The following is a 13,882-nucleotide window of genomic DNA, read 5'->3' as shown; positions in this document are numbered from 1 at the left end:
CACAAGAAAAGCTCATGTTCGTTCTCATATGGCAAAGAGCACAAGGAAGTAAAATAATTTAAGAGACAAGAAAGATCAGAGGAAGAGAACATTCAGGAAAAATTATGTAGCCCCATAATATCGTTGTCTTCCAAAAACCATTTTAATTCAAGTTATATTAGCCAACAATGTTTGAATATACTTTATAGACAATAAGTTTTTTCACATTATTTTATTTCCTCATCTACCAATAAAACTTTTCTAGGAATTCAACAATAAACCAACATTAAAAGCCATCTTTAAAATACCTTTTTTTTATTATTTGAAAAGGTTTGTGGTTATGTTTCTTTAAAAAGCTGTTTAATTATATATGCTGACATTTTTATAGGTGAAATGATTTGATGTCTAGGATTTTCTTCAAAATAATGTAAGGGTACAGAAGATACATGATAGGTCATCAGTTGATAACTGGTGAGCTGGGTGACAAATACACAAGATTGTTTTACTCCTTATTCTTTTTAATTTATTTTTATTTTTATTTTTTTTTTGAGATGGAGTCTCACTCTGTCGCCCAGGCTTGGAGTGCAGTGGCGTGATCTCAGCTCACTGCAAGTGCCACCTCCCAGGTTCACACCATTCTTCTGCCTCAGCCTCCCGAGTAGCTGGGACTACAGGCACCTGCCACCACGCCCAGCTGATTTTTTGTGTTTTTAATAGAGACAGGGTTTCACCATGTTAGCCAGGATGGTCTCGATCTCTTAACCTCGTGATCCGCCCACCTCGGCCTCCCAAAGTGCTGGGATTACAGGCGTGAGCCACCGCGCTCAGCCTACTCCTTATTCTAAATAGTAAAAAATCTATCACCATGTTTGGGCACCAGCTTTCTCTCCAAGGAAATATTAAATATATTTTTCAGCACTTTTTCTATTTCTTCCTCATTCAGAGTCTTGAACTCTATCAGATCTGTATTGTCCTTGTAATTGAATCTCCTATAGGTGAGGGTGCAGCCCACTAAACAGTGAACCCCATCTGGGGTCTGCAAGGAACAAAATGATTTGCTAGTAAACACAGATGCTGGAGATGTCTGCAGGTATGTATTCATAGAGTCAAAATCTTCGATTGTTCGAGGCTCGAGAGTAAAGGAGTAGATTTTTCGGTATTTGCTGTCTTCTAGGAGATCCGAATTAAGAAATTCTTCATTTGGAATGTACTGGTCTCTTCTGATTTGGTCTAGATACCAGAATCCATTCTCTTCCGTCAAGCGGAAGATGCAAGGCACCTGAGGTTGATCCTTCCCAGAAATTAACTCCAGAGGCTGCCACATCTGGTATGAGCGTCCAAACCCAGCGTCGACAATGTAGTTCCTGCCATCAATGGTCACCTGCAGGAGAAGGTGAATCATGCCAGTGCTGTACCTTTTGGCTGGAGTGCTGTAAACATACCCTCCCAACATCGTGGTCTCAAAACCTATAGTGGTCAGAGCCCAGTACAGAAGATGATTGACCTGGAGACACCACCCACCCCGATTTCTTCTCACGACTTGATCAAAAATGGCCTCTAAGTCTAAGTCCATGGCTTCCCCACAGTGGATGTTAAGGTTCTCAAAGGGAACAGCTCGGATCTGGTGCTGAAGAATGTCTGTTAATGTTTCCAAGTCTAATTTGTTCCTGGACTTCTTATAGCCAATTCTTTCAAGATATGCTTCAATGTCCATGATCCCCTAAGCAAGGAAAACAAAACAAAAGCAAATCATATTACTTTCACACTTGGATTTGAGTAGGCTAATTATGGCTATATTTTAAATATGTAAAAATACAATGGTTATAAGCATAATAATTATTTCTAGTGCTTTTATTATATAAATTCCTTTTACACATGTAAGTTCAGTTAATAGTCCCAGAATCCTGTAAGAAATGTATTATGTCTTCTTTCAAGTGTGAGAAGTTGGAAATCAAGACTAAATGATGAGTCAAATAATAAAGAGCTTGTTCATGATTCTCTTGGTGATTAATAAAAGAGAGATTCCAATTGGTATTCATTAAAATAGGCTTATAAACATCTTCTGATGCAGGCAGGAGAATCATGCAAAAGAGTGTATAGTATCTGTGGTACATGACCCACTCAATTTCCCTTTTAGCTGAGGCTTATACAAAGTTTCCCACTCAAAGAACTGTATTGATTCACTCATCCATTGATTGATTAACTCAAGAAACAGTTTACTGAATAGCTATAATGTGTTTCCTACCGATCTAGTGCTTGTTTACTCTCAAAAATCTTATCGTGGGAGTTGGAGTGACATATATAGGAAACTGAATACGTGGATAAAACATGCAGTGTGTTAGATTGTAGTAGGTGCCCTGGGAAAGCTAAAGAAAGGACTTAGTAAGTGCACAGGGAGAGCTCCAATTTCAAATTAGTTGGTTAAAAAAAAAAAAAAAAAAAACTCACTAAGTTTTGAAGGATGCCAGAGAATAAGGCCTAAGGATATGCTTGAGGAGGATTGTTCCAAGCAGGAGAACAGAAAATAACAAGGCCCTAAGCTGGAAAATGCCTTGAGCATTCAAAAAACATTCAGGAAGCCAGGGCAGTTGGAGCACGTGAGTGAGAAGGAGAGTGGATTGAGATGAGATCTGACAGGCAACTGCAGCCTTGGAGCTAAGACTGGCATTTTGGCTTTTACTCTAAGTGGAATGAGAAATGTCAATGAGAGAGGCCTGAGAGAGAGGTTGTAATTGAGCAATGTTTGCTACGATCAAAGTGATCTTTCTGGCCACTGTATAGAGGATAGGCTGCCCATATTGCACCTTAAGGACAGTCACATGAACTAGGTGGAACCATTTTGAACACATATGCTCTAGGACCAGTGCTCAACTCATGGACAACATATGCCCTATGTAGAGCTGAGACTTTATTGAGGAACTGTTGCTGAAACCTCAGCGTGTACATTCTGCTACAAGGTAGAAGCTGGTGGGGTATTCATTCAAAGCTATTGGTGAGTAGAAGCTGGTGGGGTATTCATTCAAAGCTATTGGTGAGAACCTATTGAAGAACAACACTAACAAAGGGCTCACCAAGTTTATCAAGAAATGAAAAACAAGAGAAGGTAGAATGAGGAAACACCTCAATGAAGCCAAAAGCTATCTTTTAACTTTCAGGTAATATGAACCAAAAAAAAAAATAAATGCCCCTTATTTTGTTAAATCTTTTAGAAAAGGTTTTTTAAACCTGACATCATGGAGTCTTAATGTTTTGAGACTGATTGTAACAGTGCTGTACAGACCTCAAGTATAACTCTTTTGTAATGTAGGATGGCCTGAGGATGACCTTGTAAAAGGGAGCTGCCCCCAGTTGAATGATAATAAGTGAAGCATCTCTTATTTTCCCTTCTCATACCATTTCTTCTATATTCTCCTATTTTTCCTTTCTGACCCAGCTGTCCTCCCCATATTGCCAGTTTCCAACTTTCTCTGTTCTCGATGTCGACATCATTTCTCCTAAATCTATTAGATTGCATTTCTTCTCATCCTAACTTCCACCAGCACCCTTTCTTAACATTTGGTCAAGCTCTAAAGTTCTATCACCCAGAGAGAGAACAAGTTGTATTTAGTTAGACCATGCCAACCCCTTTGTGCCCCCTAACCTACAATTTGTACTGAGTATGTAAAGAAGAGAGAGAAGCTGATCCAAAAGGAAGAAGGCAGTTTATACATACCTGGACATTTGATTCTTGCTAGAATATCATTCCTTCTATTAAGAAATTCCTTTATATCTCTTTTATTTGGTATAACTTGTTTACAAGCATTTGTTTTCCTCTTTTTTCTTTCTTTCTCTCTTGTACTCTCCCTGTTCCCTTCCCTCCATCCTTCCTCTCCTTTTCTTAATTTTTAGGATAAGGTATTTAGCAACTGCAAGTCCATTTGGAAGAAGTCAGTTTTGTTAGAGGCCTGGATAGAGCAGTATATTGTAACCAAATCACACTTGAACATTCTGTGGCTGAACATAAGAAATTGTGTATTACTAACACTGTGCTTCAAGGTGGAATGCTGAAAGCACTTGGAAAGTAGCTCAGGAAAAGAGTTCACTGAAAATACTATTAGCTTTATAGATCCACTTGTAAATGTGCAGTGATACATCCCTCCCTCCCTTTCATCTTGATCATAAATATAAGATTTAAAGGAGGCAGAGTGAACGTGCTTAGGAAGCCTACTGAGAGCTCTCAGAAAGGCACTTAATACCTTTCTTAGTAAGCTGAAAGTAGGTTGAGCTTCAGTTTTAATCCAAAAGACAGAATGCTGCTTCTTCCTGGCTTGAATTCTAGAAATAAGAGAAAAGACAGTTAGAAATATATAACATGACTTCCTTGAAAACAAAATAATAGTATTGTAGACCACAAATTATGAAGATTTCCTAAAAATCACAAAACAGAGGGAATGGACTGCACAGTAAAGCAAACATTTGAGTTGTATAAGAAAGTGTGTGGAAACTATAACTATGGAGATGGGAGCAACGCTGATGGGGCTAGAACCTTCTGGCTTAAAAACCTGGAAGCTGGGAAAGCCACCAGGAGCGGGGCTTCCACAGCCTCCAGAGACAACCCACCAGCTGATGAATTCCCATGAGATCAGCAAGGAACGGTGAACCAGGCTCCATGCCGCCAATCACTGCCATGACATATACCAAACACATCAAAGACCAGGATGTAGTGCCAGCACCCGGTCTTCCTCTAGGTACAACTATAACTGTACGTGTTGAGGCAGATAAACAAGGTAAGGCCCTTAATGTATGATGCTACTCAAAAGAAAGAAGGACCATCTACATACAGAAGATCCGCCATCAGAGCATCTCTTGTCATAGTCACCTCTCCTCACCTCCACTAAAAAAAACTGAGGCCTCTGTGAAAAGAAATTAAATTGTGGGACATCCAAACTCATTTAGCCAAAGGGAAAAGTCAAGCTGGTAAGTGCGTCATGTAAATCTGCCTCCCCCTTTCTTGGTTCCTGAATAAGATGGCTACAAGATGAAAAGCCACACACCTCCCCCATATTTTGCCCACAAGGAAACTCCAAGTGAGCTGTTAAAACTTCACCATGACAAACAAATTGGGAGACATTAATATAATAATAAACCATGAGCTTACAGCTGCCTTAATTGACACAGACACAACTATATCTCTGATCAATCCCACCTTATTTAGCAACCCCATTCCTCAGAGTAATGAAAGAATTACCATGGTGGCTGTGTCTAATAAAATGATCTCTTGTTTTAAGTCCAAACCTCTATCTTACCATTCCATCCGGTTCAGCTCCCCTGCCGCAGGCTCTAAGAGTATGTGACATGCTCAGCAGGTACCATACATTTCTTAGATGCCCTGGGGCCCCTGTCAGTCTTTTGAGTCGTGATCTCCTCAACATCCATAATGCCCACATCTCTTTTTCATCAAAAAGTGAACTTTTTTTTAGAATTGGGACCAGGAGACCAAAAATACCGAATTACAAAATGCCCGGACGACGTACCACAATGTAGTACTAGCAATGTTGAAACATCATCTTGTGGCTGGGAGAATGAAATGGAGACACAGAAGGAAGTAATAGGGGAGAAGACAAAACACTGGAATAAAGAGCGGGAAACAGTAAAACTGCTTTTAGCTTCCCCAGTCTTCCTGCTAACACCAGAAGAGGATGCTTGCTCAAGGATGTCCCCTCCCAGTTATGGTCTCAGTCAATACAGACATAGGGAAAGTATTCTCAGCCACTCCAATAAAGGTAGAGATAAACCCAAAGAAACTCCTACCCAACCTTAAACAATACCCTCTATGACAAAGTCGTAAATGGAATTGCCTCTATTACGCAAGATTATCTAAAAGGGGCTCATTATTCCCTGCACAAGCCCCTGCAACAGCCCTATATTCCCTGTAAAGAAACCGAGCAGGAGAAAATGGAGATTTGTGCAGGACTTGAGGGCAATACGCAGTATTGTAATAGCCAGTCACGCAGTAGTCCCCGACCCACATACCGTTCTATCAGCTATACTCACTACCAGCCAGTATTTCTCAGTTGTGACTCTCTGCAGTGCCTTTTTCAGTATTCCTGTAGATCCAGACAGCCCGTATTTGTTTGCTTTTACTTGGAAAGGATGGCAATATATGTGGGCTGTAATGCCCCAAGGGTATACAGAAAGTCCCACTTACTTTTCCCAAATACTAAAAACTGATTTAGAGAATCTAATTTTTCCCCAGAGCTCAACACTCATTCAGTACGTGGATGACCTTCTCCTTTGTCCAGGCCCAGAATCTTCCTCCCAGGAAGATAGTCTATATTTACTCAGCCAGCAAGGGTACAGAGTCCAAAGACAAACTTCAGCTGTGCTGACTGCAAGTTAAGTATTTGGGGCATATTATCTCAGTCAAAGGACTGAGTATTAACCCTGATAAAGTGAGAAAAATTTTAGCTTTCCCAATGCCCATCACCAAGAAACAACTTAGAGGATTTTGGGGGACTGGCAGGCTGTTGTAGAAACTGGATACCACATTTCTCCTTTATGGCTCACCCTCTATATGCATACCTAAAAAATGAACAACCTGATCTCATCATGTAGACTCCAGAGGGACAATCGGCTATATAACAAATAAAGGAAATTCTAACTAATTTCCCAGCCTCACGGCACCCAAACTACAGATTGCCTTTCTCCCTTTTTGTATGTGAAACTGGAGGTACTGCATCCAGGATACTGACGCAGAAACATGGTGATCATCAGAGACCTGTAGGCTATTATAGCCAACAGCTGGATGCTGTGGCTCGAGGGCCGCCTCCTTGTGTAAGAGTAATAACAGCCATCGCCCTCCTGTGCAAGTCTGTTGAAGAAATAATTATGGGTTCCCCCCTTACCATTTTTGTGCCACATCCTATTGAGACCCTTCTAAATTCTCGTCATACCCAGTATCTGTCTGTCAACTGGTTAGCCTCATGAAATTTTGCTTTTATCATCTCCCAATATTACTATTTCCTGCTCTATAATCTTAATCCAGCCACTCTCTTGCCGGGCCCTTCCGACGACTCCCCTCATGACTGTGTTCTGATGACTGACCAACTTCTCACCCCCAGGACAGACCTCCAAGAGATGCCATTGGATAATGCTGAGATAGAATGGTATATCGATGAGTCTTATTTAAGAGGATAAAATGGAAATTTTAGAGCAGGATATGCGGTGGTTTCCTTACTAGAGGTAACTGAAGCCGGTTCTCTTCCCCAAGCCAGATTGGCTCAAGTGGCCAGACTGACTGCCCTGATTCGAGCTTGTCAAGTGGCAAAAGGGAAGACTGCACACATTTACACTGACAGCTGCTACGCTTTTGGGGTTGCTCGTGCCTTTGGGATGCTATGGAAAGAGAGAGGGTATTTAACCTCCTCAGGGCAACCCATAGAAAATGGACAGCAAGTATCAGAGCTGTTAGAAGCTATTCTAAAACCAAAACGTTTGACAATTATAAAAATCCCAAGTCACTCAAAATTAGACACCAGAGAGTCAGGGTAACCAATTGGCTGAACCCACAGCTAAAAGAGTAGCAGCTGAGCCACCAGGTATGTTACGTAAAATGCAGAGTCCCTGCATTTTTCCTCTGCCTCTTTTGTTTATGTCATTTTATGCAAAAAATGCAGATTCACGGAGCCAAAGCCATGAATGACCATTTTCCTCCCAACCTCGCTCTTACATGAAAACTGTGCTTCTTGATACCCCATCCTTTCCCCTTTAAATTTGCAGGCCTCAAAATCATCTTCAGAGAAAGGCATAGATCTGTCTCCCAGGCCCACATCCTTAACTTTGGCAAATAAATCTAAAATGATTGAGATTCGTCTCGTCATTTTCCTCGATTCACAAGTCTACGCCAACCCCAGTTGGACATCTCACCAGCTGCACCAGATTCAAGCAACAAATAAAAGTTGGAAACAGAGCTATACACACATAAAAATGATGAAAACAAACAAAATGAAAATACTATGAGATTGGGATTAGAAGAAAAGACATAACATGCTTAGAAGTTACATACAAAAAAACCACAACCAATTTAAGAAAAACTGAAAAAAAAATTTTGTAAAGGTATCTGGGGCTATGGACCATGTAAAATAAACTCAATAACAAACAGCTAAAAATAAAGTGGTAAAATAAGTTTTATGAAAGGAAAGATTTCATACCTTAGAATACTCATCAAGGACAGAAATGGAACTAATGTTCAACAGAATACATAATGATGAACAGAAAGGAACTATACAGATACAATGTCATATCGCATTGCTTATATGGAAGGAAAGCTTGATATTCATACTAAAGGCTAATTAAATGATAAAGCAATTAAGATAGAATCTAATAGAAAGCAGTCAAGGACAAGCCAATGCAAAGACAATTGGTGCTTCTGAAGTGGAGAACGCAAAAAGTGCAATAGAAAAATGTATGGCACTATTCACAATAGCAAAGACACAGAATCAACCTAAATGCCTATCAGTGACAGATTGGATCAAGAAAATGTGGTACTTATACACCATGGAATACTATGCAGCCACTAAAAAGAACAATATCATGTCTTTCATGAAAACATGGATGGAGCTGGAAGCTATTATCCTTAGCAAACTAACACAGGAGCAGGAAATGAAATACTACATGTTCTCACTTATAAGTGGGAGCTAAATGATGAGAAATTAAAGAAGGAAAGAGCGCACACTGGGGCCTTTCACAGGTTGGAGGGTGGGAGGAGGGAGAGGATCAGGAAAAATTACTAATGGGTACTGGGCTTAACACCTGGGTGATAAAATCTGTACAACAAACCCCCATGACACAAGTTTACCTATATAACAAACCTGTACCTGTACCCCTGGATTTAAAAGTTAAAAAAAAAGAAAAATGTATGTAAAGATAAATATTTTCCTGAAATGATGAAAACATTGAAGCTGAAAAACAAAAGAGAAAATTCTGGGAAAGTTCGATACAACATGTATGCCCCTGGAATATATTTTTGTTAAACTTTTTAAAAGTTAGAATTAAAGACAACTACTCAAGCATCTGGCAGAGAAAGAAAATATTTCATAAAAGAGAAAACATCAGGCCAGCAAGAGAATGTTACACAGAAATATCCATTGGTGAAGTAATAGAAGTCTATCTTCAAAGTATTGAAGGGAAAGTGTGTGCTCCAAATATTCTGGCTAGTATTTCACTTGATCATAAAGGCAACATGAATATAAAGGTAATATCAAACATAAAAGAGCTTGAGAAATGCAATAACTGAGGTGTCCTGATAGTTTCTGTTTCATGGCCAGTGAACGAGTAGATGAATATGAAAACCAAGAAGGAGAGGGGTCACACTAAGGGAGTGTTGGTGAACACTGACTCCTTTCAATACAGAACAAAGAGTAGAAAAGTTACAAGAGTTATGGCTTTTGAATGAGTCATTTTGGCTTATATAGAGATAGAAATATGAAGTTAAAAATTAAATCTGAAGATTAAGAAAGACCAGAGTCTAGGAGAGTCCAATCCAGTACTGTCAACACTGGAATTGTTAAAAGATCATTTTTTAGGTATAACGTTTTTTAAAGTTTATTAGACAGCAATTCATGAGTCAGGCAGCACCAGACCACAGGTGGCTCAATGCTCTGCTGAGGAAAGGGGAGGGCAGGAGAGAAACTTTTATAAACTGTTTGCAGGAGTGAGACAAGGAAAAGCTATTTGGTTGGTTAGAGTGAAAAGTCCCTAGTTAGAGGTTAGTTGACAGTTTCTGATTGGTGAAGTCTCTAGTTTTCTACTGTTTACTGGTAAACAGTAAAAAGAATGAAAAGGAAACCATAGGAGTCAACCAGTCTGATGGCCCCGAATTAAAAGATTTTTAATGGAACATATTCTGGTTAAATCATTGAAATGTAAAGGCAAGACCTATCTAGGTACAATAAAATAAGGAGGGTAGAGCTTGAAGGGAACTGGAGAGTGCATTCCCTGTCTGAAGTTTTTTAGACAAAAAAAAATTGAAAAAACAAAAACCATATATATATATATATAGGCGCAATGGCTCACACCTGTAATCCCAGGACTTTGGGAGGCCGAGGCGAGTGGATCACTTGAGGTCAGGAGTTCAAGACCAGCCCGGCCAACACGGTGAAACCCCCATCTCTAATGAAAAATTAAAAAAAAAAAAAAAAAAAAGCCAGGTGTGGTGGCATATGCCTGTAGTCCCAGCTATTCGAGAGGCTGAGGCAGGAGAATCACCTGAACCCGGGAGGTGGAGGTTGCAGTGAGCTGAGATCGTGCCACTGCACTCCAGCCTGAGCAACAGAATGAGACTCTGTCTGAAAACAAACAAACATACCTATTGGTTTCCACCGTAGGTATGGAAGGGCATAAAATAGAGCCTGCTCAGGGTACCTAAGAGGGAACACGGGGCTGGCTGGCAAGGATTCAGGACTGGGGTTAGCGCAGGAAGAATACTTCCAGTAACTTACCTGGATCCCTTCAGATCTCTTTTACCATCTCGCAGTGCCCATGGCCGGCCTTCTATGTTCTTCTACTTTAGGACCTGTACCCTAGACTCTCTTTGGAGCACTCCCAGGGGCTCCTGAAGCTGCTTTGCCCTCCTTTGCAGAGAGCTAGAAGTGCCAGGGATTTATGTTCTGCCAGGGCAGTGCTGGATCAATGACTTAGTAGGAGGTCTGGAAAGCCTAGTGCCCTTGCCTTGCGTCTGGACGCACTTCAGAGTTGCAATTCACATCCAGGCTGCAGCTGGGGCTCTCCCAGCACTTCCTTCAGTTTCTCACACATGGATTCTTGTCTTGGTGTCTGGTTTGGGGGAACCTGACTTAAGTCGCCTTGGTGGACATTTTGGAGAGCTGTGTAAAAGAAAGGTAAGATACACAGAATGAGGCAACTTCTAGAGGGCCCTGGATGTTGGGCAAAATGCTTGTGTTTTTCGGCAGAGTTGATGAATGTTGTTTAGTTGAATGATCAATATTCAACTGTTGACCAACTATTGTGACTTACCCCTGTGTGACTTGGCACTTCAATAATAAATCAAATTATTGGATGTGGTACACCTGGAGAGCAGGTGGATACGCAGATCTCATTGTTCAATTCCAGGTCCCTAGAATCTATATATGTTAAATACACAGCAGTGGTTTTCTTTTTGTTTATCGCTAAAGAAACGTTTATTCTTTCTCTTGAAAAAGTTATAAACAGGAACCCAACAGAGAAGAATTAAAAGCAGATTAACACAGAGGTAGCCTGCCTATGAGATAGGGGTGTTACGCCTTAAGGCTACAATGAGCACAAGTACAATTGTGGACTGAGATAAAATCATCTACACGTGCTGCATAGATTTCTGGCATTAATAATTAGAAGAATTATAAGGACAGCCAATGAGTGGCTTTGCTTTTCTTATTCCTTCTCTTTTGTCTCTACCACCATGGAAGAAAGGCATGGAATCCCACTAAATTGACACTGCAACCTAGCCCCCTCCAAAGCCAGCCCATTGAGTCTCTGGAAGAAAAGGGGTTGCTGAGGTAGCCACACCTAAAGACCATCATTCAATAGTTGTTCATGTCCAGAAGGCCACTCACTGCCCCCAGTTAATGCTGACTGGGACCAGGCAGGTGGTGGGGGGTACTTGCAGCAGGCCAGGAAAACAAATCTAGAGAAAAACAGCTGCCACTTCTGAAGACGGCAAAGGCCAAAATAAGTCTCTGGGCAGCTTGCAGGTAGAAAGTTGGCGGTTAAAAAGTTCCTTTTGAGGAGGAAGGTGTGGTCACCTGTTCTGAGTTTCAAGCATTCAAGAGCAAAGAGTATGTCTGATTTTTTGTTTGTTTGTTTTTTTAATTAGAAAAGTACAAACAAGTATACCATTGTAGTGGGCATCGTGTCGGCATGGGAGCAGCATCCAGGGTAGAAAGCCCATCGGGCCCTCAGCTCCTGGGGCTGGCTGGCTGGGCCAGTCTCCTCTCTTCTATAGAATACTGCAAGTCCACATTCAGCGGGTGATGCTCTCAGTCTGGCAGTGAAGGAGTTAATTTTTTTGTCATTCATGCCTCCTGGAGACCCTCTCCACTAAGCGTCCTTCAGCCATGATAAAACTTTGTCCCTGGTATGGTGGCTCACACCTGTAATCCCAGCACATTGGGAGGCCGAGGCGGGTGGATCACTTGAGGTCAGGAGTTCCAGACCAGCCTAGCCAAGATGATGAAACCCCATCTCTACTAAAAATACAAAAATTAACCCCATCTCTACTAAAAATACAAAAATTAGCCAGGCATGGTGGCGGGTGCCTTTAATCCCAGTGACTCAGGAGGCTGAGGTAGGAGAATCACTTGAACTCAGGAGGAGGAGGAGGTTGTGGTGCACTGAGATCGTGCCACTGCACTCCATCCTGGGCAACGGGGCAAGGCTCTGTCTCAAGAAAACAAAAACTTCCCTCTGAAATTCTCATAGGCATTGCAAACTACAGAAAACAATCATTCTGGGCATCCGGGATCATTAGGGGCTTTTTATCAGCTAGTGCAAGAGGAGCCGGAATTGTTACGAGCTTGCTGCCTGTAGGACTAACTGGGTCCTTTGGGACGCACACCACTGGGGACAGAGGAGGGTGAGCATCACGGTTACAAGTAACCAAGAGGGAAATCCTATTGAGAATGTTGCCTTAAACACATCGGCTATCTTTTAACACACGTATTTAATTCTCACAACAACTCCTTTAAGCAGTACTCATAGCTCCATTTTACTGAAAAAGAAACTGAGTTTCAGGGAAACTAAGTGACTAGGCCAAGTTCTCACAGCTATAAAGCGGCTGTGACTCTAAACCCAACAGTTTGAATCAAGGACCTGTAACTGTCACCACTATGATGTGGAGTAGTGACAGCATTAGCTTTCAAGTATGTGCCAGTCAGACTTTCTGAACAACCTTATACTTGAAATGTGGACATCGTGTAGAATCTACTCTCCTGTACTCACACTTGACATAGGATTAAACCCCAATTTCAAAGTACGCTGCAAGTCCCTTACAGAGTTCCACTTACCAGGTTATTTCGGCCAGCAACCAGGAACCTGACTGAAAGCAGACCTCCCACGTCCAACGTCTATGAGGAAGTGCTCTCACTTTCAAAGTCTGCAGGGGAAAGTGCTCTCATTGGATGTCCAAGTGGCCCCGCCCCCAGAGTAACCTTAGGGTTACCCCAGGGAACCCTGGGAAATGTAGTTGCAGGGCCTCAGGTTGTTCCTGTGGACCCCTTATTCATGTCTTTCCATTAAAAAAGTATGGAGAGTTGTACTGTACGATTATCCCCATGCCACTGGCTGGGAGGACTGTGCCCTTGTATTTCACCTGGTTCCTGCTCTCTGAGAGCCTGACACCAGATGTCCCATGTGTGATGTGGAACGTGAGAGCTTAGAACAGGTCCAGGAAAAGCAGAACTGGTAACCTAGAGGAGGCAAAAGAGGAAGATGGAAGGCTTTAATCACACTCCAAGTTTATGGCTTACTTTCTTCATCAATTCCCATTAGGCCTCTTTTAAAACTTTTTCTTCCCTTCATCCATCATCCTCATTCCCACTGGCCTCTCTACCTGAAGGCACTGGGTAATGTGTCTGAAATAGCTCCATGTGTGGGGCATGAGGGTGATATATGTCATATGGCTTTGTTTATGCTGGTGTACTTTATTTACATTCATATTGTTGATCTACAACTCTTGCTGTTTCTTATGCATTTTTCTCTATACAATATAATTTGTATTTCTTTATTCACACAATGTATATGTTTACAGGGTACAATGTGATGTTCTGATACATGTGTACATTGCATCATGATCAAATCATGATAATTAGCACATCTATCGCTTCAAACATTTGTCATTTCTTTGTTTTGAGGACATTCCACCAGTGAGTGT

General features: G+C 41.3%; 1 protein-coding gene across 5 annotated transcripts; it reads right to left on the bottom strand.

Annotated features, from left to right (window-relative positions):
- Nucleotides 1-688: 688 nt before the first annotated feature.
- Nucleotides 689-13,104, bottom strand: NAT1 (N-acetyltransferase 1). 5 transcript variants are annotated; one of them, XM_033226785.1, is made up of 5 exons: nucleotides 13,017-13,094; nucleotides 11,848-11,995; nucleotides 10,458-10,841; nucleotides 4,215-4,293; nucleotides 689-1,699 (listed from the first exon to the last, which is right to left on the bottom strand). In XM_033226785.1, exon 5 carries the CDS (start codon nucleotides 1,691-1,693, stop codon nucleotides 821-823), a length of 873 nt encoding a protein of 290 aa, XP_033082676.1. In that variant the 5' UTR covers nucleotides 1,694-1,699; nucleotides 4,215-4,293; nucleotides 10,458-10,841; nucleotides 11,848-11,995; nucleotides 13,017-13,094; the 3' UTR covers nucleotides 689-820. The 5 variants fall into 5 exon arrangements, with proteins under 5 accessions (XP_033082676.1, XP_033082695.1, XP_033082668.1 ...); XM_033226804.1 differs by lacking the exon at nucleotides 10,458-10,841; XM_033226777.1 differs by lacking the exon at nucleotides 11,848-11,995 and having other exon boundaries at nucleotides 13,017-13,093.
- Nucleotides 13,105-13,882: the final 778 nt, after the last annotated feature.

The sequence above is a fragment of the Trachypithecus francoisi genome, unplaced genomic scaffold (assembly GCF_009764315.1).
Source record: "Trachypithecus francoisi isolate TF-2019V2 unplaced genomic scaffold, Tfra_2.0 Contig01440, whole genome shotgun sequence".
Taxonomy (NCBI): Eukaryota; Metazoa; Chordata; class Mammalia; order Primates; family Cercopithecidae; genus Trachypithecus; species Trachypithecus francoisi.
This window is presented reverse-complemented; position numbering and strand designations above follow the sequence as displayed.

Coding starts and splice junctions, on each gene's coding strand:
- NAT1 (XM_033226793.1), bottom strand. CDS start 1,693: ATGGACATTGAAGCATATCTTGAAAGAATTGGCTATAAGAAGTCCAGG.